Raw genomic sequence first — 22,739 nt, forward strand, 5'->3', positions numbered from 1 at the left:
TTGATATTTCCAGGCTTTTTCTTTCTCTTTACCACCTTTCCACATCATTACCAAAATTAAATAATTTTGCAGACTAAGTACACAAGACTCTTAAGTCAATGAAAATTTCACAATTTTCTTTTTTTTTTTTTTACAATTTCAGTAAAAGATGGACCCCCACACACATGTATACACTACACATGTCTCTTCTTGTCACTCCCCAAATTTGAGCTGCTTCTCCTTTTGTGAACCGTGCAGTTCCCTGGCCCGGTTCTTCAGCTCCTCAGCCTTCTTATCGTCCTTCTCTGTGCCATCGCCCAGCCTGTACATGCGGCTGGCGTTGGCGCATCCCCACACGTGTCCCAGCTCGCAGGCCCGCATAGCATACTTGAGCGCCGTTGCCATGTCCGGCTTGACGCCTTTAGCGTTGCCTTCGATGTACAAGGCGCTGAGGTTGAAGCAGGACGGGGCAAATCCGCCTGCGCACGCCTTCTCGTAATAGCGGAGGGCAGCATCGGGATCGGGGGAGCCGCCCTCCATGGCCCGCCCGTCGTGAGCCAGCAGACCCACGTTGTGGCAGGCGTCGATGGACTTCTTCCCGCCGACGTTGCATGCTCGCATGAAACATGAATAGGCACTTTTCAGGCACTCACTCACGCCACCTGAAGGGAACATTTGTGTTCACAATTTAAGATTTGAAAATGTACATAGACAAAAACTAAGGAGAAAAACATGATTAGAATTCTTTAAAGATAGAACAAAAATTAAAAGCACTAACATTTCTGACTTTACAAGAACAAGGTCACTATTTTAGACATTTAGATATGAGAGTATTTACTTTGTAGTATTTTGTTTTTTATACACACACACACACACACACACACACACACACACACAAAATACTATAAAGTAGATACTGATACCAAAATAATAATCACGATTATTTTGGTCAATATTGAAATCATGATTATTCATCATTTTTGATTATTCGATATTTTTTAGGTTTATTTATTGCTCTTTTTTTAAACAAGCAGTATCTAAACAAGGTTTCAAGCTTTGACACTTACAAATAACTATAATAAACAAAAAATAAAGTAAATTATTAAATTCACCCAAAACATGGCGAAAACTTGGCAAACAGGGCAACAGTTAACTTACTTGCTGAGTGCAAATCAATGAAAAAAAATGAAGCCTACTTTGAAACCAAGCACATTCTTTACTTTTAAGCAAATTTTAATCAATTACCATTCAAAATGTACTTTTCGATCATTTCAAACCGAATTTATTCTAATTATTTTGCCAATACGATTTTTTTTAAATAGGTCCCAACTGAAAGCTAGTACTGTATATTTTAGGAATCAGGTGTGAAACTCAACACCATTTCACACTGGTAAATAATATATTAGGGTGAGAAAAACAGCTTACGCCATGCAAACATGTGGGAAACCATGCCCCCTGGTGGTTGGATGACAAAGTGCTTGATTTGACATGCACAATTGCCGGCTTTTTAAATGTTAATATCCCCGAAGCTAAAATATCAGCTTATTTCTTCATGGCAGCCAACATCGTGATTGCAATTAAAATTCGATTAATTGTGCAGCCCAGAAAGACAGATGATGTGATATACTTTGAATTATAAGCTGCACATTTCCATAGACATTCAGACAGAAACATCAATCACTTGTACCTTTGCCTGTGACATGATATGCACCCAGCTTGTAGCAGCTTTCCGCGTGAGTATGTTTGTCACAGTTGTGTTTGAGCACCTGTGCAGTAGCCTCGTAGTTACCCCTCACTCCTTCCATGTAATCTGCTAACCTATGGCAACCTGTCAAAATTAAAACCATACACAAAATATGTCATATAATAAAAACACACGTGGGTAAGTAACACAGTATAGTATTACCTTCGGGATCGTTCTCCTTATAGCACTGGAAGCTGTACTCCACACCCAAATTATCCAGAAACTGCGCCACTTCTTTCTCATCTTCAAAATTTATAAGTCCCGCCATTGTGATGTTTAATAAATATTTTTAATGTCCAGTGATGTAATCAACTTCTCGCTACACGACCACTTGCTCGTTGTGACCTTGTTGCGCTACATATGACCTGCGTTTCAACGGCGCAACTTTTAACTATTTCCGCAGCTGCTTACATGTATCCTTACATTAATGAGCTCAAATACAGTATAAAATCGAACGGTTGACTTTACAGCGAGAAAAGAGCGATGCGACAGACGACCGTACAGTTAGCATGTGTTTTGGCAATCTATAGACTTCCTCGGATCCGCCTCCCCATTCTTTACTTCCTGTTTAACCTCTCCTCCCCCACAATGGTATTTTATCGCTTACCGTAAATAATCCGCTATTTTTCAAATCAGTTGATATTACTAGTCATTATTCCTCTGTTGACAAAAATAAATGATGTTTGATGTGAATTTAAAAAATCCTTTATATTTAGGACTTTGTACTGATGACGTAATTAAAGTTAAGTGTCAAAAACGGATACAATCGCAAAAAAGGCACTGCCTTTGCTATCCATTGTTGCCGTTCTCTAGTTTGAGCTCAAGAAAATATAAATAATTAATTCATATTGTTTAATTCGTGATGTTTGAGGATAAAATATCGTTGGCTTAAAACCTATTGGTCCTCACCAGTCACCGTAGACCCGCCCACTCTACTAATGTCCTTCCGGGATTGTGACCTCTTGTTTACGGTTCGTCGCATCAAAAATAGACCGCTCTCATTTTTCGCTTAAACCTGCAAATACGTGCTTATACTGCTTCTGGTGACATACCATGAAAACTGTAAATACCTATCAATCATGATTTGCAACAAACTGGACAGTCGTCGACGCTGCGGTTCGGAGAGCGAACGGAGGTGATGACAAGTGAGCTAGCTAGTTAGCTTTGTTAGCTTCCCCGGTCGTCCCCTCAGCAGTCGTCCCGGCGATCGGGCGAGAGGATCGGCCAAGGACAACAGTTTCCCCGTCGCAAAAGTTAGACGAGTTCCACAACAATGGCCTCCAGCTTTCTCGATGCGGTAGGTTTCTCACGCTCTATATTTTGACTTTGGGTCTGGGGTCTGCATTCGACGAAATGCTGCTGTGTGTTCTGCAGGATGAGGCGTCCCCGGCAAGCCTGACAGACCTGTGCCTCACTTTCGTGAGTCAGAACCTGGAGTGCTTGTGTTTGAAGCGAGCCGACGGGTCCTTGTGCTTCCGGGAGGCAGTGCTGTTCCCCCAGGAGCTTGCAGACCAGCTTCTGGCCAAAATGGCAACCGAGGGTAAAACACACGACATGCTAGGGCTTGCAAAAGTACTCACAATACATATTTCCGGTAAAAATACAATAGTGAAAATGAATAACAACAATATGTCTGTATAATTTATCTTTTTTTTAGTCTGTATGGGCTTCCACCAACGTTGTGCATGCAAAGACTTGGATGTTTCTAATTTAAAACAACAATGTAGCCAGTAAAAAAAATAAATAATGTGCATATCTATGGCAGGCCTGCTGAATGACAGCACTGTGGGCATATTCCGGAACTGCGAATACCTGCGGCTGAGGCGCGCGTGCATTCGCACGGCACGTATATCTGCTGAGGCCTTCCAGCGAGCCCTCTGTCCTCACAGGCTCTCCGAGCTGGATGCTGCCCGGGTCAACGCCGACCTCACCATTCCTGACATTCTGCATGGGCTGGCCACCAATAAATTTTGTCAGGTAACAAAATATGTCACACTCCCTACAAACCTATAGTTCATGCCTCATCAAAAAAGTAATGATACAAGACTTCTAATGATCCAACATTGAGCTTAATAATAGTGGTGTAGTATTGCGCATGATTGCCACTTGCATGTATGCACTCGCTACAACATGAGCGCAACAACATATAATCTGCTGTCCAAAATCGCAATGCTATTATACTTAAATGATCAATTCTTTGCAAATGTAGTCTGTGGGGATTCAGTTGTGTGCATGGCATTCCCTTAACTGTATGAATTCCTTTAAACGTCACAAGTCCATCTGTCGAGCCTGCAGTTTTGTTGCCCATCAGATGTAGTCATGATGTGAAACTCTAACTAAACCTTGGGCTCAGTTGTGTGGTGTTAATGGCCTGTATGCACTCCCTTTAAGAGAATGACAATGATACAAGAATTTCCAAAGAGAAAATGTGTGACTATAGATGTGTATGACCTCCACTTGCCTGTTTGCATTCCTCACAATGGCAAATAGATGAACCCTATGCATCTCTCATGGGTTAGGAGTCTCTCCAGCGTCTGGTGCTGACTGGCCTCACTATGTCCTCCCTGGAAGAGCCGAGCCGCCACGGCTTCAGTTCCCTACAGGGCCTGCGCTCCCTCTCGCTGGCCAACGTGGACTTCTACGACTCGGGTCTGGCTGACGTGTGCTCGCTGCCGCGTCTGGAGAGCCTGGATCTGTCCAACACGTCAGTCACCAACCTGACCCCGCTGCTGGGCCTGAAGGAGAGGCTGCGCTCGCTCACGCTGCACCAGCTGAAGAGGCTGGAGATGAGTACCACACAATTGCTGGGTGTCATTGGCCAGCTGGATGTCTTGCAGGTGAGCCAACGTGGACTTCATACAGAGGGGCCATACAAATGTTTACACTTTTTCTTTGTGGAATCTGTTTGTTGTCAGCATCTGGATATCAGCGATGATAAACAATTCACCTCTGACATCGCTCGTCAGCTGCTTGGACAGCCCGGTATCCTTCCCGCTCTTGTTTCCCTGGATGTGTCAGGAAGGAAACAGGTAACCCAAAAGATCAGTATTTTTTTTTCCAAACACTGTCCAGTGAGTTACGTAATTAGGAGTTCTTCACTTTAAGTTCTTGAAAAGTCAAATTTCCATATTTCCATCGTGCCCCAGAACATTGTTGACAGTCAGGTGTGTTTCTACAGGTGACCGATGCGGCCGTGAAGGCCTTTGTGGACGAGAGACCACAAATGACATTTGTTGGACTTCTCGCCACGGACGCCGGTTTTTCCGAATTCCTCTCCGGGGATGGAAACCTGAAAGTAGGTTCCCCAATCCAAAGTTAGAATAACCAAATAAAGCAGGATTTAAATTAGCTTTTACATATTTAACGGCTACATTTTCTTTCTTAATGTACAATTAATTCATTGATTAAAATAAGTCAATTAAATGTTGACCGTGAGAGGTTGCCCACTGCTGGAATAGATCACGATTGTTTGTATTTGATCAGGTGACGGGGGAAGCTAACGAAACACAGATCTGCGAGGCGCTGCGCCGCTACAGTGAGCGGGAGGGCTTTGTGAGAGAAGCACTCTTCTACCTCTTCAGTCTCACACACGTCATGGAAAAGCCCCGGCCTGACATTTTAAAGGTGCGGGCGCACACTGTTGCGTCGACCACGCTTCCACTATATTGGTGTCGGACTGAAAGATGTCTTTGCAGCTGGTGGTGCTCGGCATGAGGAACCACCAGGCGACACTCAACGTCCAGCTAGCAGCGAGCGCCTGCGTCTTCAACCTGACCAAGCAGGACCTGGCGGCTGGCATGCCCGTCCGCCTGCTCAGTACCGTCACGCAGCTTTTGTTGGAGGCCATGAGGACGTTCCCCAACCACCAGCAGGTAGAGACCTGCTTAACTAGGTCTTTTTCTTATACTTAGCCTCCCATTTCAAATTGGTTCAGCAGAATGTGGCCAGGAGTGTGTATGACCTCTACTTGCCCATGAACCCTCTACAAGATAGATGAATTTCGCATCTTGTCAAAAATAGCAGTGGTATGAAATGGGCCTCAAAATTATGCAATTTGGGACTAGCACTCCACTTAAGGACGGATGGATTGAACCGTGTATTTCTACTATCATAAATAGAACCCATGAGCATCAGGCTTTCAGATTTGTAGCTAGTGGCTTAGTAGTGCACATATGCTCTCCACATAAGGTCTTCCGCCTACAAAAATAAAGCTTGACATAGAACTGTAATTTAAGTGTTTAAAATAACTTTTACACAATTTTCCCTACTTAATGTATAAAATTAGGATAATGTGAGGCTATTAATAGGTGCCATACAAATAGAAATTATATTGGCTGTAACCTTTGAGGCTAGACAATAATGCCTTTGAAAAGTGGCCTCCACTTGCCTGGATGCGCTCCCTATAGCACCAATGGCCAGGTGAACTGCATGTGTTTGCATGGTTGCTCAATAGTCTTGCCTGCATATATCCCCTGCAACATCAGGAGCATAACAACAGAAAGGGGAGGCTTGTATATCATGTTGTACTGAAAACCTTCAGCGACAGACTCAAAACATCCAATTTGGGACTTTGTTTGATGGCTCAGTAGTGTTTATGTACTTTGTACAACGACAGCATGGTGTTCCTCTCCGTTTTCCAGTTGCAAAAGAACTGTCTGCTGTCCCTCTGCAGCGACCGCATTTTACAAGAGGTGCCGTTTAACAGGTAAGAAGTGAATGCTTAACTGGCCAAAACATTAGGTACATAGCAAAAAAACGCAGCTTTCAAAAACATTTTTCCCAATTTTGGTGCATGTTTTCAAGGTTTGAGGCAGCTAAACTTGTAATGCAGTGGCTTTGCAATCATGAGGACCAGAATATGCAGAGGATGGCTGTGGCTATTATTTCTATCCTGGCTGCAAAGGTATGCTTGTTTGTTTATTTCATCCTATACATTTCAATTATTGAACTTCTGAATGTCTTCCCCAGTTGTCTACAGAGCAAACGGCTCAGCTGGGAGCAGAATTGTTCATAGTTAAGGTAACAATCCAAATGTTAGTTAGTTAAAGTGTTCACCTTTTAATGGTTGAAATAATTGTCCCCTGCAGCAACTTCTCCACATCGTACGTCAGAAGGCCACTCAGGGCATGGTGGACGCCACCCTCAAATTCACCCTGAGCGCCCTCTGGAACCTCACTGATGAGTCACCCACAACTTGCCGCCATTTTATAGAGAACCAAGGGCTTGACCTTTTCATCAAGGTTCTCGAGGTACATGCAGACACAGACAAGTCAATTAAATAGCAGTTTTTCGTAATACCTAAATAAGATATGTTATTAAACATGTTTATATTACTCATGCACGCCTTCATGTCACACATTGTCTATTAATGTATACCCGTGTGGGTAGAGTGACTCACTTGTTATGCCCTTTCTCCACAGTCCTTCCCGAACGAGTCGTCCATTCAGCAGAAGGTTCTCGGCCTGTTGGTGAGTAACTTGTAATTATAAGGCAACGTCAAAAAGAAAAGCTGCATCATAGTCAGTTGCCAAAATTTAAAGGAATGAAGCATTTTATAATAAAATCAAAATCAACCAAATAATATAATTTTCTCAGGCCAAGTGTCTGCTAGCCAAATGCACTCATTAAATTCAAAACAGGTTAAAACAGTAGACAGGCTAAGAGAAATTTGCATCACTGTTACATAATTAAGTGGGAAATGTGTTTTTAAAAGGTATTGACACTTTGAGCGCCATTAATGTAAAATGACGTCCACAGAAATGTTACCAAGGAGCACCAACGTCAATTGCTGTCAACTACGTTTTTGTGTGTGTGTTCGTTTTGTTATGTGAATGGGTAGAAAAAAGGTTTGAGAACATTTTAAAAAATTATAACTATGGACTGTCAAAATGTTTCAAATTGGCTGTCAAGAGGAGGCTTTCCTTTTTTAATGTCTGACATTAAAGAATGAATTGTACAAATAGTTTATCCATTTTCTATAGCCGCATATCCTCACTAGGCTTGCTGGGCTGCTAGTGCCTATCCCAGTTGTCTACGGGTTGACATCCTAAATAAAATGTTTATGAAAAAAAATAGTAACTGTTTGCCACTGAAAATGGCCGAATAATAAAAATCAAGTGAAGCCCAAAAAACGATATGAAATGTAACGAGGTTCCAGCAGAGGGCGCTAATGTAACACGTTAGCTTTGCTAAAAACAGACTAATCAGTGTATTGTACAGCGCTGGGTGACTGCATTACTTTCTTGTCCCGTGCTAGAACAATATAGCGGAGGTTAGCGAGCTGCATTGCGAACTGATGGTGCACACCTTCCTGGACCACATCAGGACTCTGCTGCACAGCCCAGAGGTGGAGGTGAGCTACTTCGCCGCCGGCATCCTGGCGCACCTGACGTCACGGGGAAAGGACGCTTGGACGCTCGGCCCTGATCTCAGGTCTTCCCTGCTGGAACAGCTGGTAAGAGCGGCGAACGGGAAAGTGTGATTTTAAAATGAAAAAAAAAAAAGACTAAGCCTCACTGTCCCGCTAGCATGACGTCATCATGAAATGGCCTGCACCTGACTGCGAGATGGTAGCCTACAGGTAAGAAATACATTAGAGGACTTATTTGATATTCTTGACGTCCAACTTAAGATCTCTATATCCAATATAACCCTGCATAAAATATTGCTGATAAACGTGTGTTGCCTTGTAGGTCATTTAATCCCTTTTTCCCCCTGCTGGAGTGCTTCCACACGCCAGGTGTCCAGCTGTGGGCTGCGTGGGCCATGCAGCATGTCTGCAGCAAGAACGGTGAGACACACAATGCATACTCCCTGGGCATTTCATTAGATACATATAGAGATTGATCTTGTCTGTGGAATATTCACGAAAAATATTCATGCATTATACAATAATACTAAACACATAACAAAAGTACCATATTTTTGGACTATAAGTCCCACCAACCAAAATGTTAACAAAAACTTAATTATTGTGACATATAGGCCGCACTAGACTATAAGCCGCAGGTTGTAACATTAGAGGGTTATTCCATACAATGATACAAGGAAGTTTTTCAATTTCTGTTTTTATTGAAAACTTTTATTTATTCAAGCTGCCTGGTTAGAGCAACAGTGTGCCTTCAATACACACTGAGCATTCTGGCATGGTAAGAAATAATAGCAGCACCAGCATGTTTTTAACTTAACAACGACACAATCAGATTGTTAGAATACTGCACCAACACAACAGTAACATGCCTGGTTGCGTATACTAGTGGAGCATCCCAACCCAAACTCAAAATACACACTTTAATAGCATATTCTGTCTATATGAAGTGATAAATAGGTGCAATCAATTAAAAAAAATATTGTAAATTTTCTTCAATTTTTGGGAGTGTTCGTTTACCTGTATTTATACCGTTCTGCCAGTTCAGTGTTTTTCCCCATTAGCCACTGTATAGTCTAATTGTGGTTACAAAAAAAAAAGGAAGACTGGAGAGTTTCACAAATAGGTGTGATTTACACTTCTACAGCCTTTGCGAAAATTTAGTGTGTATATGTGTGCACAGCCGGGCGCTATTGCAGTATGCTGTTGGAGGAGGGCGGCCTGCAGCAGCTAGAGCGGGTGCACGCCAACCCGCAAACCCACCCGGACGTCGGGCATCTTACCGAGAGTATATTGGAAAGCCTCGAACGCCACCGAGCCCGCACGGGCCAGCGCACTGCCGTCAGGCTGACGCCGCATCAATAAACTTTACCGGGGTAAAAAAAAAAATGATCATAATAATTCAGTATTATGGTCAGTATAGCAGTGTCTTAATTCTGTTTGTCTTTCAGGTAAGCAATCCTGCAAGGCCAGAGCGAGTCTCGAATGAATGGACAGAGAGTAACGCAATTGTTTGCACACAAACCTTATTTATGTTACATACGAATGTTACAATTATGCTTCAAAGTTTATGAGATTTTGTTTGACGAGCTGCAGCATGCCGCAATGAAACTTGAGTGCTGTCTATGAGAAAATTAAGGCTATCAAAACGGAGACTGTATCCTAAGCTACAGTGGACATGTAAAATGTGCTGGTATGCTTTGGTTACAGTGTCAAATTCGGAATTCTACAAGGAGAAATTTGTAAATGTATGAGAAAAATAGTCGATAATGAAACGTGATCTCAATGAATTTTACAAGAAACAAAATGCGAAAATAATTAGTAAAGAAATGAAGGCTAGAATGAATTAAATATAATACTGAAAGGAAGAAAATCTTGATTTTACAAAAATCGAATTGTGATGTTAAGAGAAAATGTCCCAATTTTTACATGAGATTTTTACAGTTTATCTAATAATTTTTGTAACTTTTCACCTGCTATTGTGCAATGTTAACCTTTGGTTCTGTTGGAACATGCTTTGGTCAGAATTAGGTCACAATATAAATTTTTTTCTGCAACTTTATTCTGGGATGTTTAATTTTATCATCACACAATTTTACGGCTTTTTCCCAGTTTATTCCCTAGAAATTGCAAGTTTATTCTCGTAAAAAAGTTTTATTGTGGTAATATTACAGCTTGTTTTAACACATATGCTCGTAACATATCAAATCTGTTCTCGTTTTTATTCTTGTGATGTCGATGGTCACAACTTCCAAGCTTTAATGTGACAATTTTACAAAAAAAATCATGCAATATTACGCGGCTTAATTTTCAAGTCAAGTTGTCTCTAAAGTAACTTTATTTTCCTAACATTTTTTTTTTCATAATGCTTAGATCTGATGTCAATATTTTTGCAACTGTGCAACTTTTTCTTCCCATTTTTTAACTTACACACTTATAAACATAATGACTATTCTTATCATTACGTCTAATCTCAAACCATCAATTATTTCTCACGATCTTGATTTTATTCTCTTAACTTTACATCTTCATTTTTGGAAAATCGCGACTTTATTCCTGTAATTTTATACAACCGGGACAATTTTTATGGCTTTTTTTTTCTCGTAACATGATTTTAGCCCTGTGAGATGTATACCATGAGTGAGCATGTTTAATCTTCAATGCTGTAATGGAATGTGTAAATATGCTTTCAAGGAGAAACTGTATTAGCTTATATAGAGTTGTGTCACATTTATTTTATTGTTTACTGTGCTATTATGTTGGTCCTGATGATTTGAGTCATTGTAATAAAAAAATAAGAGTGCAAGTGTCTACATTGGTACTATTGGTCATGATTTCGAATTAGGAAATAAAAAACATGCATGGAAAGTTTTATTTAGCTGACTTATATCATACATGACATTTTTGACTTAATTCCTGTCAGAGTTAGTGTTTGTTACCTCAGAGGGGAAAAAAAATCTTATTGACCAATGTACCGCGGAGGTCTCTTCTCTATGAAGGCCGCCATTCCTTCCTGTCTGTCCCGGGTTGGGATGACCTAAAATGGTGGACGCAACCGCCATTTTTAAGAGGGACACTTACGCAAGCTAACGAGTTGAGTCGTGGCTTACCTGAGCGTAGCACATCCGCTCTATGGCCATGGCTGAAGTGATGTCAACCTAGTTAGGCGTCCAATGTCAGTCACGTTGGAGTTAAAAAGTCAACGATACTAAACAAATTGTGTTACCTCCATGCCTCGGTTCATGGCCTCTTTGGCCATCCGCACAGCGATGGGAGCCTGGAAGACAGTTTGACCATTAGATGTTTACTCTAATATTTGTATGTTAAAACAATTTTAACTTTACAGTACAGCGTATTCTGTATGCTATGTTTGGCCTATTTCTCATTCCGCTGCCACTGTGGCCTCGCCGGCTGCGGGCATCTGAGCTGGAGTAGAAGGAATACGGCACGACAGAAGCCCGCAGAGAAAGACGCGGGGAGTGCAAAAAGGGTCAATGGAAGGAGGATTTAATGGTCTGAGGAGGAGAAGATGGAGGCAGACCTGAGGCAAAATCTCTCTGGCCAGGCCGAGCGCTTCCGCGTACGCCGCTTCTCCGGTTTGGTCCTGCTCCACCACTCTGTTCACCAAGCCCATCTCGGCAGCTGCCTGCCCCCCGACGCGCCTCCCTGTCATTAGTATAAAAAATATATATATATATTACTCCACACTCGCCTCTGACTGTGTAGTGAACACCTGCTTTAAAAAAAAAAAACCTGCAATTGTTCAGTACTCTATATATTGTTCCCTGACCACTTTATACTTCACATTTTGCAGCTTCGGTGGTGCCCCCCCACACAAAAAAAAAGGCTGTCACTACAGCACTGCCTACTTGATGTACCGTTACAACACTCCCACGCTCATTCCTACTATGGATTCTGAAGTAGCCTAACAGCCTGTTAATACTCGGTCTTATTCAGCTGCAAATTAAGGCACTAGTATTTAAACAAATGCTCATCATTCTACCAGTGCTTCTCAATTAAAATTTGCAAAGCCCTCCCTCGGAAAAAGAAAACATTTCCCAGCCCCTTGCCACACTGACGAGAAATAAGATTATCTATAAAAATTTAAGAAAACTATCATTGCATTGTGTGTTATGGTCAATATTTACATATATTTATAAGATTCTGACTTTGTGCGGGTTCAGATACCACCTGTGAAGATGAGTTCCTTTGCCAGTGTCAGTCCCACAGTGCGAGGCAGCCGCTGACTTCCTCCTGTGCCGCAAAACGGGGGAAAAAAAAAAAAACGTCAAAGTCATGCCGTTTTTTTTTTTTCTGCCCCTGGTAAAGATTTCAGAGCGTGACGTCTTACCGGCCCCCGGGAGCAGTCCCCGCGTTGTTTCAATCAGGCCCATCTGCGCAGAACGCGCTGGGGAAAAAAGCAAAAGGGGGCGAGTCAAGGTCGTCCATGATGAGCATCATTAAGGCCTAAGCAGCTACTGAATGTCTGTGGAGACCACCTGGACTGGTCGCCTTGTCAATCACAGGACTGAGACATGGAGACAACCAACTGTTCGCAAGTTTTTTGAAAGATGCAATTCGAGAATTGTAACATTTGAACAAACGTCTGTAAAAATATGCCACAAAAGTCAGAACGTTTTTGTATGTGTGAAAATGTGCCTCAAGATTCAAATGGATCTAAATTTTTCTGGAAAAAATACAGCTCAAAGGTCAGCACAGGTTATGAAAACTTACTGCAAACGTAAAGCTCAGAAGAGCATCAAATGAAATTCACATCCAAAATATTTGGTAAAATGACCCCTCATAAGGTCAAAGGTCACTCACCCGCAGTGCGAAGATCACAGGCCAAGGCTAGCTCCAGTCCACCTCCCACAGCCACACCATCAATGGCTGCTATGGTGGGCATTGGCAATAAGGCTGAACAACTCACAAAAAAAATAAGTCAAATTGATGTATTTATTTATTTATTTTACTTATGAAAAAATTTAACAATTCTTTCTTTCTCTCACCAATCTGAGTCATGAGGGATCGCAATCCGTGAACAAACAGATCAGACTCCTGGTTGTTCATTAAAGACCTTTCTTTTAGGTCTGCGCCTGCAACGACCAGCAAAACCTAAAATGGAAGCTGTTTTAACTGGGAAAATGTCTCAAAAGTTTGGAGCAAAAATTTCTAGAAAACCTATGCATCAAAAATCCAACAAATTAGCCTATTTTCACATCTTTTCAAGTCAAACCATTTTTGAAGCGAGCTTTTTAAGTGTTTTATTGTTCCCGTTCTATTTGAACTCACCTGCACAAAAAACACCAGGAACTAAACTCCTGAAGACAAGCACGCGCACTGTCGAGTCACTGGACATCGAGGACACCAGCTCCCTCATCTGCTCACACATATGTCATCGTCATGCGTGTGCGTAAGCATGTGCGAGGCCGTGTATGCGCACCTGTGACACAAACACATGGCCCAAAGCGTTCCTGGCCTCATGTCTGCACATGAGCACCTCCGCGATGCCTGAAAAAGGAGAGTGTACACTTTTGAGCACAGGTACAAAATGCCTTGGAACAGGAATGATTCAAGTATGGAACTTCAAAATGTGTTGAATAATTTGAGTCAATGATTAGTTAACTTGCTGCGCGCTAGAAATGTTTGACAAGTGTGAAATGGACGCCACACAGTCAATTGTGGTATGAGGCCAAATGTATTTGATTTATCAGAATCAGTAATTATCCAGTTGCTCCAAAATGCTGCAACTCAAGTGATAACACTAGGGGACATGTAAAAAGTACATATTTTTGCAGAACACACATTATGACCATCTAACTAAAGTCATAGTTTTCCTAAGAAAAAAAAAATCTCCAAGTGATTCAAAATGATGTTGCCCGTGTATCGACAAGAATTTATAATCTGAGATGTCAATATTAACAATTTCCTATAATGGATATATTGGAGCAAATGATGTAATTAAGTTTGCTGCCATTTTATTTTGTTTGGGCATTTTTCTAGTAGGTGCACGTTGCGCATGCGCATGTTAATAGCCTGTGACTATGGGACGAAATCCTATGTTTTTAGCATTTAGCCAACAATTACGTTCGAACGAGTTTGCCAGTCAAAATTGTCTACGCTACACTAAGCCCACAACGCTTCTGTAAAACTGTACCCAGCTATATGTGCCATTATAAATACTTCAATAAAATCGCCTGCGTTTGTGATGTTTAGCATGAATATGGCGAGTGTTCCTGGGACTACCTTCGTCCTTTCCGGACAGCCTCTTGAGTTCCACCTCCAGGGCTCCACTTCCGGCCTCCGTGTGCCGTTGTTTGCCGCTCAGAGAGCAACCGTGGCCGGCTACGGCTGCCAGCATTCGGGGCACTTGTGAACCTGCGAGCGACGACCACACGGCGCGGAGTAGAGACGACATGTTTGCTTTTGTAGTGGCTGACGCACATCCGCAAAGTTGCTGGAAGGAAGTTTGCCCCGAGTTTCTTCCTGGTTGTAAGAGGACAGAGGAGGCGCTTTCAGAGCTAAATATTACCATTGTCCTCAGAACCATTTTTAGAAGTTACTTTTTAAGCGTGGATTCTCTTTTGGCTGACGTTTTGAGTGTTCATGGACGCATCTTTACAGATGTTAGGCGCGAAGAGCAAATGCAGTGGGACTTGCGTGATGTTCAAGTACAACTTCTTGGCCCGGACATGAGAAAATTAATGTTTTATTGTCAGAAGTGGCCGGGCGGCCCAGGCCCGATTAGTTACCAAATTTAACATTAGTACGCCGTTCTTAATGTTTTATTGCGAGAATTGGTCAGGGCTGTTTGGATGCCTAATTCAAGAATATTAGTTATTTTTATTGCAACCATAAACTTATGACAAAAATACAAAAATTAAAAAGAAGAAAACAAAGGATCAACGGATATGACAGTTAAGCACCGTTTACATCTTCACGGGGAGTAAGAAGTACAAAAATGTAGCGAGTCCTACCGCTTGTTCTTCATATATTTTTAATCTCATATTAAGACACTAGGTTATTCGTATTTATATACAGCGATGTATAAAAAAAATGAAACAAAACAGAGAACACACTTTAATTGCACAAATAAATGCTAATTAAATGTTTATCCAATTATTAAAATTAATTTATCCAAGATGTTCTTCTTTGTCCAAGATTGTCATTTAGGCAGTGTTTCACGTTGTCTTTGAATGCAACTTGTGTGAAACAAGGCTCGGCCAATCTATAATTATTTATTTATTCATTTATTTGTGACCAGCAAAAGCAAATCATGCACGTCAACTTGCTTGATTCTTACTGTCATACTCAATATTATATTTAAACATAATTAGAAAATATTCGATTTTCCTTACAGAAATATAAACAAATATCATTAAAAATAATAGTAATGATGAATGAAAATTCAATGTCTTATTACTTTTGTCCTCACATATAAAGTCAATAACTGTTGTAAAACAATATGGCAACTTTGGCCAGACATAAAATCAATTGGTTGTAATGACAACCGCACACACACAGGTTTTCCAGCCTGACTACTTTGACCATGCATTATTGAGTGGCTCTTTACAGGTTATGCAATTACAGCCAGACGGCGATATAAACGACTGAGCAGACGTGTATGTGTGTGTGCCCAGACATGAGGTGTAATATCAAGACGTAAAAGAATAGCACTGACGCTGGCAGTCAAGCGAAACGCTACCCGACGGATTGGCAAGATTCTGGTTCCGGGAGGGCAACAGGTCGCCTCCTTTGCCCTCCTCGTGTGTGTGTGTGAAGGCAATGAGACGGAAAACTGGTGGTAGGTGATGCCGGTCGCGGGATTGCTAACGTGTGAAACACAACGTGAGCCTGACGGACGCTGAGTGACACCGATGCTCTGTGGTCAAGGACACAGACGGAGACGCCAGACTTATGACCTGTTCGGTGAACAGCGATCGCTATTTTAACAACCTGCGGGCCAAACATTAAAGGACAAAGTTATTTTATGTGGCATGCTTCACTAAGCTTATTGGTCCAAAGGGCTGCTGCCGGAGTACCAACTAGAACATTAAGAAGTGTAAAGATTCACTATCCTTTTTAAGAGCACAACCACCATGGGCCCACTATTAAATCTACATTTTGCTTACTTCAAACAGCTCTATAAACAGAAACCTACAGCTGCTCAAAAACTGTCCTTGCGCTGACGAATTATAAGAGGGAAGAAACCACAATCCTCTCTAGAGAACAAAGGTTTCAAATCTGCCACTAAATCCACAATTTGTTTACTTCAATAAACCCTAAAATGCTGATGCTTGAGTTCTGACTAGAACTAAAAGTGTCAAAATCCTTCAAAGATCACAAACAACACAAGTCTATGATTAAAAACATTCATCGACTCCCTAAACCAAGTCTCCAAAAACAAATGTGAAACTGGTCCAATATGCTGTTGTTTGAGTTCTACCTAGAAGGACAAAGGACATTTGAAAAACAAATTTCAAATCATTTTTGGAATGTGTGCAGAGTCTATCATGCCAGCCTATATGGAGCACCGAAGTTCTGCTAGCTAGCAGCTAATTCATGCCAGACGTAGCTTTACCTGAGCTTAAGCCATGTGTAAATACTTGCGACAGATACCGCGTGTTAAAAATCAGTCTAATTGAGATGTTAGTGCCCTAGTTGCAGATTAAACATGTTTTCAGAGCAATGTAGTGTTGTTTGTACTGGAGATAGGGAGTAACAAGTTGCAGTAGAAAGACGATTGAAGATGTTACACTGTGAAACACGCCTACCAGGTCATTTGTGTCAATACACTACTTAGTAAACTAAGGCCTATTTTTAAGTTGGCCTTCTCCGCATTTTCGGCGAGTTTTTCTGTCATGCAGACTGTCAACACATATTTCTATATTTATTTACTTTTACACAATGACTAAAGTGTGACATTCGCCAATGTGTCAAACTGCTGCAGTAGAGAGCCAAATATTGGCTAGGAGGACTTTCCTTGATGCTGGATATCAGTGACTGATATCAGCAGCTTCCATGAGTACTCGATAGGACTAATACCTTCAAACATAGCTGGTATGACCCAATACCTAGTATCAGTACTTGCCCATCCATAATGTAAACCATCTTGGCGGCTGTCCAGCATTTCAGCCAAAGCCAGGCCTGGTGGCGACAGCTCACATGAGTCATTGAGAGCAATCCTGTTCCTGCCTTTCTCCTTGTTCCCGCCAAGGAGCGAGACAACGAAGCGATGCGTCGCGGGCATTATGATTGACCTTTCTGTCGGACATCTTGTCACGTTTCAACCATCCGCTTGCTCAGTGGAAGCGAGAGACGGCAGACTGTGGACAAGGAGTTCAAAATGATGATCTCCATTAGTGTTTCCCTGCACTGTATCGTTTTCCAAAGCAACGGAAAATTATCATTTAGATTGAGTGCAATTTGGGCACTCAGACAGATAAGGAGAGATAACTGAGGAAAGTAAGTCGCCCGTCAACTTATGGGCTTAATGCACACAGTCAGACACCTTTTTTATTTATTTATTTATTTTTTACCCCATTTGCACCATTTGGGCAAAAATGTGGGGACACATCACAACTCTTCAAATGATCAAAAATTGCTGATGCTTAAGCACTGGACAGAACTAAGAAAAGCCGAAATAGAATTAAGAATTCATTCTTCAAATCTTTTCAAATGAGTTTTCACATCAATAGCAGTCAATAGGAGTGAATGAATGTTACAAAAAGTTTGCAGGATTATTAAAATGGTTAAAAAATACTGCTGCTCAAGTACTGACAAGAAACCCAGGAGTCCCAACTTTTTTAATGGAACAAATATCACCAAATCCACACATTCTTCAGTCTTTTGTTCAAGTTGCTAAAAACATTCAGTACCAGACATTTTAGACCCTCCCTCAAAGACTTGAAAAAACACAAATAGGTACCAAAAAAAAAATGTCTTTGGGATTGAATGATTTAAGCATCACCTAGAACTATGAAAATCAGTAAAGTTCACAAGCTTTTTGGGGAAACAATCCTCATAGATCTCCCACTGAATCTACACCTATATTTGGGGGCAGTTTTCTAAAGACAAGTCTCCAACTGCTCCAAAATGCTGCAAGATGAAAAGTGTAAAAAAAGAAAATGCCAGGTGTGTCATTACTTTTGTCCACACAGATAAGGTCAATTAAGTTAACTGCTAAATTGGATAATGTGGCAACTCTGGACTGAGGCGGACACACACATACGCCCGCACACACCAGAAGCTATAAACCTAATCAGTGTAACTGAGGGATGATCTTGCCCTTTGCTTCAATTACATTACCTGTAGAATGATGGCGGTGGTCGTGTTCTGAGGGGGAATAAAAAGAGCCCGACATCCTGAAGGAAAAGTTCAGAGGCAAGATGCCCGCGTTGACCTACTACACCAAGACGAAAGCATTATAGCCAAAGGGAGGAATGTTAGCTTGACAATTAAGGATGCTGTTAAGAAGTGTAGAAAAGACGTGAAAAGTCAGAACGTACGTGCGGGTCTTTCTTCCCTCCTTTGCCAATAGAAATGTGGATTCCAAACTACTGAAAAGAACTTTGCAAAATGGAAAGATTCACAATCCTTTTTTGGAGAACAAACGTAATGGGTCTCCTACTGAATCTCATTCTTTAAGCAAGGGACTCTCAAATTATAACTGAATTAAATACAAATGATTAGACACAAACGACTTTGTACTTAGTTATCAAAGCAAAACATTTGCATATGCTAACGTTTACCAAAAGGAATTACCTAGCACAAAATAAAAAGCTAACATTAGCAACCACGTTATCCACAATCACAAGTTGGAACAATAAACAACTAATTTTGGTCATATTAGCATAAATGACAACAATGTAAAAACAACAACAAAAAAAACACACATCTCACAGACACTCGTAGGTCAGATCTCAGAAAAAGAAGGAACAATGCGTGCGCACCGACAGCGACTGCTCGCAACTGAAAACACGCCGTCCTTCCCCAACACAAATTGCACTATCAACAGCGGCCAGAGGTGGCGCCAAAAAAACAAAGACAACGCCAAACAAGACACAGATCTGTAACTGCTAAAAGATAAACTAAATCAATTCCAAAACACCCTAATTATTTCACGGACCCCCTGAAGTCAGGCCACTGACCCCAATTTGCAAACCACTGCTTTACACCAAGCAAGTTTCCCTAAAGTCTCTCCAAGTGGTACAAAATGTTTCTGCTCTCCAACTATATTTGCCCGTCATTTGCCTCAACTTCTCTAGAAGTGGAAAATATACAAAATAATATTAATAAAAATTAAAAAGATGATTATTGGTCATTTGTCTGCAGTGGTCACGCCATCTAAGCACTTTTTTTGCACTAGAGGTGACCACCCATTCCCTTACTCTGTCATTTTCGCCTAATGAAGCGGCCTAATGCTGATGAATGGCCGCAGCCGGTTCATAATTACCAGGGCGGGAAAGTGTACGCCGCACATTTTCATTTTCATGGATTCTTTCACACACAAGTGAGTTTAATGTCACTATAAATACTCATTTTCACTCTTGGGATGGGAAGGAGCACATGATAAAAGCCGGTGAATGTCCATGCCGGAACACAAAAAGTTGTTTTGAATTTTACTTTGATGGAAACTGATACTAAAGATGAGTCACCCAAGAAAAAGAAAAAAAACATTAGTTTATACAAGTGGGCAAAGAGCCACGTACTGCTTCACCAAAGCTTTCAAACGTACAATTGTTCATCATTACTTCCAAGTGAGAGTGTAAAACAAATAATCAATTTTAACATATTCCAAAAGTAATTTTCTCATTCCAAATATGTATTATTTTTTCAAAATTCGACTTTTTCCACCTAAAAATTTAATTACCAATTAATGTCCACAGAAGCTTAGTTACTCCACAGGTGGTTTATAATTAATTTAAATGTATAAAAAATTTCCAATAGTCCAAAAATTTTCACCAAAACTGTTAGAATCAATGCACCACAACCGTTATACCATGTGTGTTATGCAATCAGTTAGTATGTTTGTTATGCAGTCATTATATTGGTAAATTAGGAGCTGCATGAAAGAGACAGGCCTGTGACCCGACCGGTTGCGTGTGATGTTCCTGAGGAACAAGATACTAGCATGGAGTCTAAACTGCTTTCCTCAGGATCATAAACCGATTGTTTACATTGTTGCCAAATGTCCCCCCCAACCCTTCAGGGCAGCAATGACTTTTGTACCTAGGACCAAAGGGTCTCTAAGCAGACTGGAACAAGCTTTCAGAAAGTGAAGATTTCTGTCCACTCTCCTTGCGAGAAAAAGTTTGTTATCTTCTCTCTGCTTTGTTCCTTATTGAATGTTCTAAGTTGCCTGAACCTAACAAAATTTGACAAAATTGTTAAACAAATACCCACAAAATTTTCTACTTTATATCCCTAACACCAAAACCAAGCACCAAAAATCTATTTAAAATTTTAAATTCCAATCCAAACATTCCAACTGAGCAAAAATGTATAATTTTTCCAAATTAAGTTCCATCCATCCGTTTTCTTAACCGCTTTTCACTAGGACCACAGGTGTGCTGGCGCCTTCCAAAAAAAAAAAAAAAAATCTACATTCATTCTCAAAGACATACTCAACAATAGAGATTCTCATTTCACAAATTGCAATATTTTGTGTTTATTCATTTGCCCGTATGGAAAAGTTAACAAGTACCTGCATAATATTTAAATAAGCAATCAACATCCAATGTTCTGCTGACTTCCGCAATTAAAACTGTCAAATTAATGAATAAACTGGCGGCTGCAGTTCGACGTGAATATGCATAATGAAGTCAACACGCCGCCAGAAGGGGGACAGAAGGGGGAGGAATTAGCCAGTGGAGCATATGAGACGAGGTCTGTTATATCTGTGTTTGTTATTCAGACGGGCGCTGCCGCTGCTTTGGGGCCCGGTGATGATTAAGACAGAGAAAAATCAAACCGTCATGCAAATACAAAATGGATTAGAGCCTAACTAGGAAAAAAAAAAACAACAATTAAAAGATGAATTAGGTTTCCTGACGCGTGATTCAATTGTAAAAAAAGGCTGAGCAAATTTGTTCACTAAAAATGATGATACCAGTAGTTGTTGAAGGGGTTTCCGTTTACAAAATGCTGCTGTCCGAGTATTGACTAAAATCAGAAGTGAAGAGATTTAGAATACTGGAGAGTAAACACGTTGCATCTCCTATCAAATTTATATCGATGTCACAAAGTGATCCTGAGTATTAACTTGAATCTTTGGAATCTTTCATAAAAGTAGAGTGATATGCATTCTTTGTAAGAGCCTGATTGCCACAGAAGCAACTATATTTTAGCCTACCCCATAAATGCAAAGCACCGAGCTGCAACTGCGATAGCAACTAAGATGCTAACGTAGTGAGCCGTGCTAAAGGGCTTTGCCAAACTAAACTCGAGAGCAAACGACTAAAGGTTGCAGCTAGCACTTGTGACAAATAAACCAGGAGGTAAAAGGTTACCACTGTGTTCCTTAACTCTTTCAGTGCTATGCTATGGTCTTTTAAAATAGCAATAAAAACAACAAATAATACATTTCTCATCAAATACATTTTTTATGGAGTGTCGCTGACACCCTTGACTAGTGCGTATCTAATATTAAACCAATTGAGCACTGTAGTGATAACTGTGACCATTGGATGGCAGTGTTGCCGTTCTGTACATACAACAGACATATTACATACTTGTAATTCTAAGTAAGGAATGGAAATAGAGGTTTAATATGATACCACTCATGTTTGCATAAACATAGCATACAATATTTTTTCGGGCTTGATAATTGAGTGAAAATGCGAAATATACTGGCCCCCTAAAGTTTTCCTTTTCTGATAATGCCCGGCACTGAAAGAGTTAAAAGTCAGTAGGTTATTCAATTATCGTTATTTTAAAAAGCCAGATTCTCCCCCATACTAGAATGGTTCGACCCAGCTTTTCACGTGCCGCCTCTCATTACCTGTCAAGTTAATGATTTATTTTTTGTGAACACATCTCTGCTATGATCCCAAAAGAGTACACTTTATGTTGATTATTTTTTTGTGGACTAATACAAACTAATTTTGAGAGGTTCTTAAGTTTAATAATGATGGCCTGTTTCAAGACTTTTCTTTGTACTGATTAAGGGTTACTCGACTTGTTTAGAACCATTGATCTAAACAGTCCAAAATGCTGTTGCTCAATAGAACCAGGAAAAATTGAAACACTTCCAACCCTTTTCAGAAATAGATTTTGTTTTTAATCACTACTTTTGCACATTATTTATATTGCACAAGTTGTCTGATGATAAGTCTTCAAAATGTCCAAAATGCTGTGAGAATTAGGAGGGATTCACAATTTTAGGTCCAGCTGCGTGAGTATTTGGTTGTGATATGTGGCCTACAGCAGGTACTGTTGTTTGTACTTATACTCTGCTTATGTGTTTTTTTTTTTTTTTTTTTGTCGGATGAAAGTGTCTCTCCTTGCCCACAAGTGAGAGCATTACCCTCATTGCTTTGTGTGTATATGAGATAGTCAGCGTAGGAGAAGCGAGGGAGTCGTGTTTCATTTCAGTTTAGACCGTCTTGTGCACACCTGATTACGTCAGCCGCACAATTATCCGTTCAA

At 40.7% G+C, this 22,739-nt stretch overlaps 3 protein-coding genes across 6 annotated transcripts; 1 reads left to right on the top strand and 2 right to left on the bottom strand.

The window, feature by feature from the left end:
* Window positions 1-101: 101 nt before the first annotated feature.
* On the bottom strand, window positions 102-9,670 carry coa7 (cytochrome c oxidase assembly factor 7). Of its 2 annotated transcripts, XM_088425428.1 has the most exons (10): window positions 8,030-9,670; window positions 7,122-7,185; window positions 6,779-6,966; window positions 4,823-5,012; window positions 4,671-4,728; window positions 4,185-4,503; window positions 3,536-3,676; window positions 1,886-3,241; window positions 1,667-1,807; window positions 102-641 (listed from the first exon to the last, which is right to left on the bottom strand). In XM_088425428.1, the coding sequence occupies exons 8-10, from the start codon at window positions 1,989-1,991 to the stop codon at window positions 193-195; spliced, it is 696 nt and encodes a 231-aa protein (XP_088281554.1). In that variant the 5' UTR covers window positions 1,992-3,241; window positions 3,536-3,676; window positions 4,185-4,503; window positions 4,671-4,728; window positions 4,823-5,012; window positions 6,779-6,966; window positions 7,122-7,185; window positions 8,030-9,670; the 3' UTR covers window positions 102-192. The 2 variants fall into 2 exon arrangements, with proteins under 2 accessions (XP_088281554.1, XP_088281555.1); XM_088425429.1 differs by lacking the exons at window positions 4,823-5,012; window positions 6,779-6,966; window positions 7,122-7,185; window positions 8,030-9,670 and having other exon boundaries at window positions 4,597-4,750.
* On the top strand, window positions 2,676-10,901 carry zyg11 (zyg-11 family member, cell cycle regulator). Its single transcript, XM_088425425.1, has 18 exons — window positions 2,676-3,020; window positions 3,098-3,263; window positions 3,489-3,700; window positions 4,243-4,560; window positions 4,639-4,752; window positions 4,902-5,018; window positions 5,207-5,347; window positions 5,419-5,595; window positions 6,364-6,428; window positions 6,527-6,626; window positions 6,692-6,742; window positions 6,811-6,972; window positions 7,144-7,191; window positions 7,980-8,177; window positions 8,251-8,303; window positions 8,416-8,513; window positions 9,274-9,466; window positions 9,542-10,901. The coding sequence occupies exons 1-17, from the start codon at window positions 2,997-2,999 to the stop codon at window positions 9,453-9,455; spliced, it is 2,226 nt and encodes a 741-aa protein (XP_088281551.1). The 5' UTR covers window positions 2,676-2,996; the 3' UTR covers window positions 9,456-9,466; window positions 9,542-10,901.
* Window positions 10,902-10,948: 47 nt separating this feature from the next.
* On the bottom strand, window positions 10,949-14,751 carry echdc2 (enoyl CoA hydratase domain containing 2). Of its 3 annotated transcripts, XM_088425427.1 has the most exons (12): window positions 14,654-14,751; window positions 14,337-14,576; window positions 13,534-13,601; window positions 13,383-13,470; window positions 13,100-13,186; window positions 12,915-13,007; window positions 12,442-12,498; window positions 12,282-12,344; window positions 11,632-11,756; window positions 11,317-11,367; window positions 11,201-11,248; window positions 10,949-11,127 (listed from the first exon to the last, which is right to left on the bottom strand). In XM_088425427.1, the coding sequence occupies exons 2-12, from the start codon at window positions 14,506-14,508 to the stop codon at window positions 11,050-11,052; spliced, it is 930 nt and encodes a 309-aa protein (XP_088281553.1). In that variant the 5' UTR covers window positions 14,509-14,576; window positions 14,654-14,751; the 3' UTR covers window positions 10,949-11,049. The 3 variants fall into 3 exon arrangements, 2 of the variants coding, with proteins under 2 accessions (XP_088281553.1, XP_088281552.1); XM_088425426.1 differs by having other exon boundaries at window positions 14,337-14,739; XR_015866959.1 differs by lacking the exon at window positions 10,949-11,127 and having other exon boundaries at window positions 11,632-11,752; window positions 12,279-12,344; window positions 14,337-14,741.
* Between the last annotated feature and the right edge of the window lie 7,988 nt (window positions 14,752-22,739).

The sequence above is a fragment of the Hippichthys cyanospilos genome, chromosome 10 (assembly GCF_059441005.1).
Source record: "Hippichthys cyanospilos isolate Australia breed blue-spotted pipefish chromosome 10, RoL_Hcya_1.0, whole genome shotgun sequence".
In the NCBI taxonomy this organism is placed as follows: domain Eukaryota; kingdom Metazoa; phylum Chordata; class Actinopteri; order Syngnathiformes; family Syngnathidae; genus Hippichthys; species Hippichthys cyanospilos.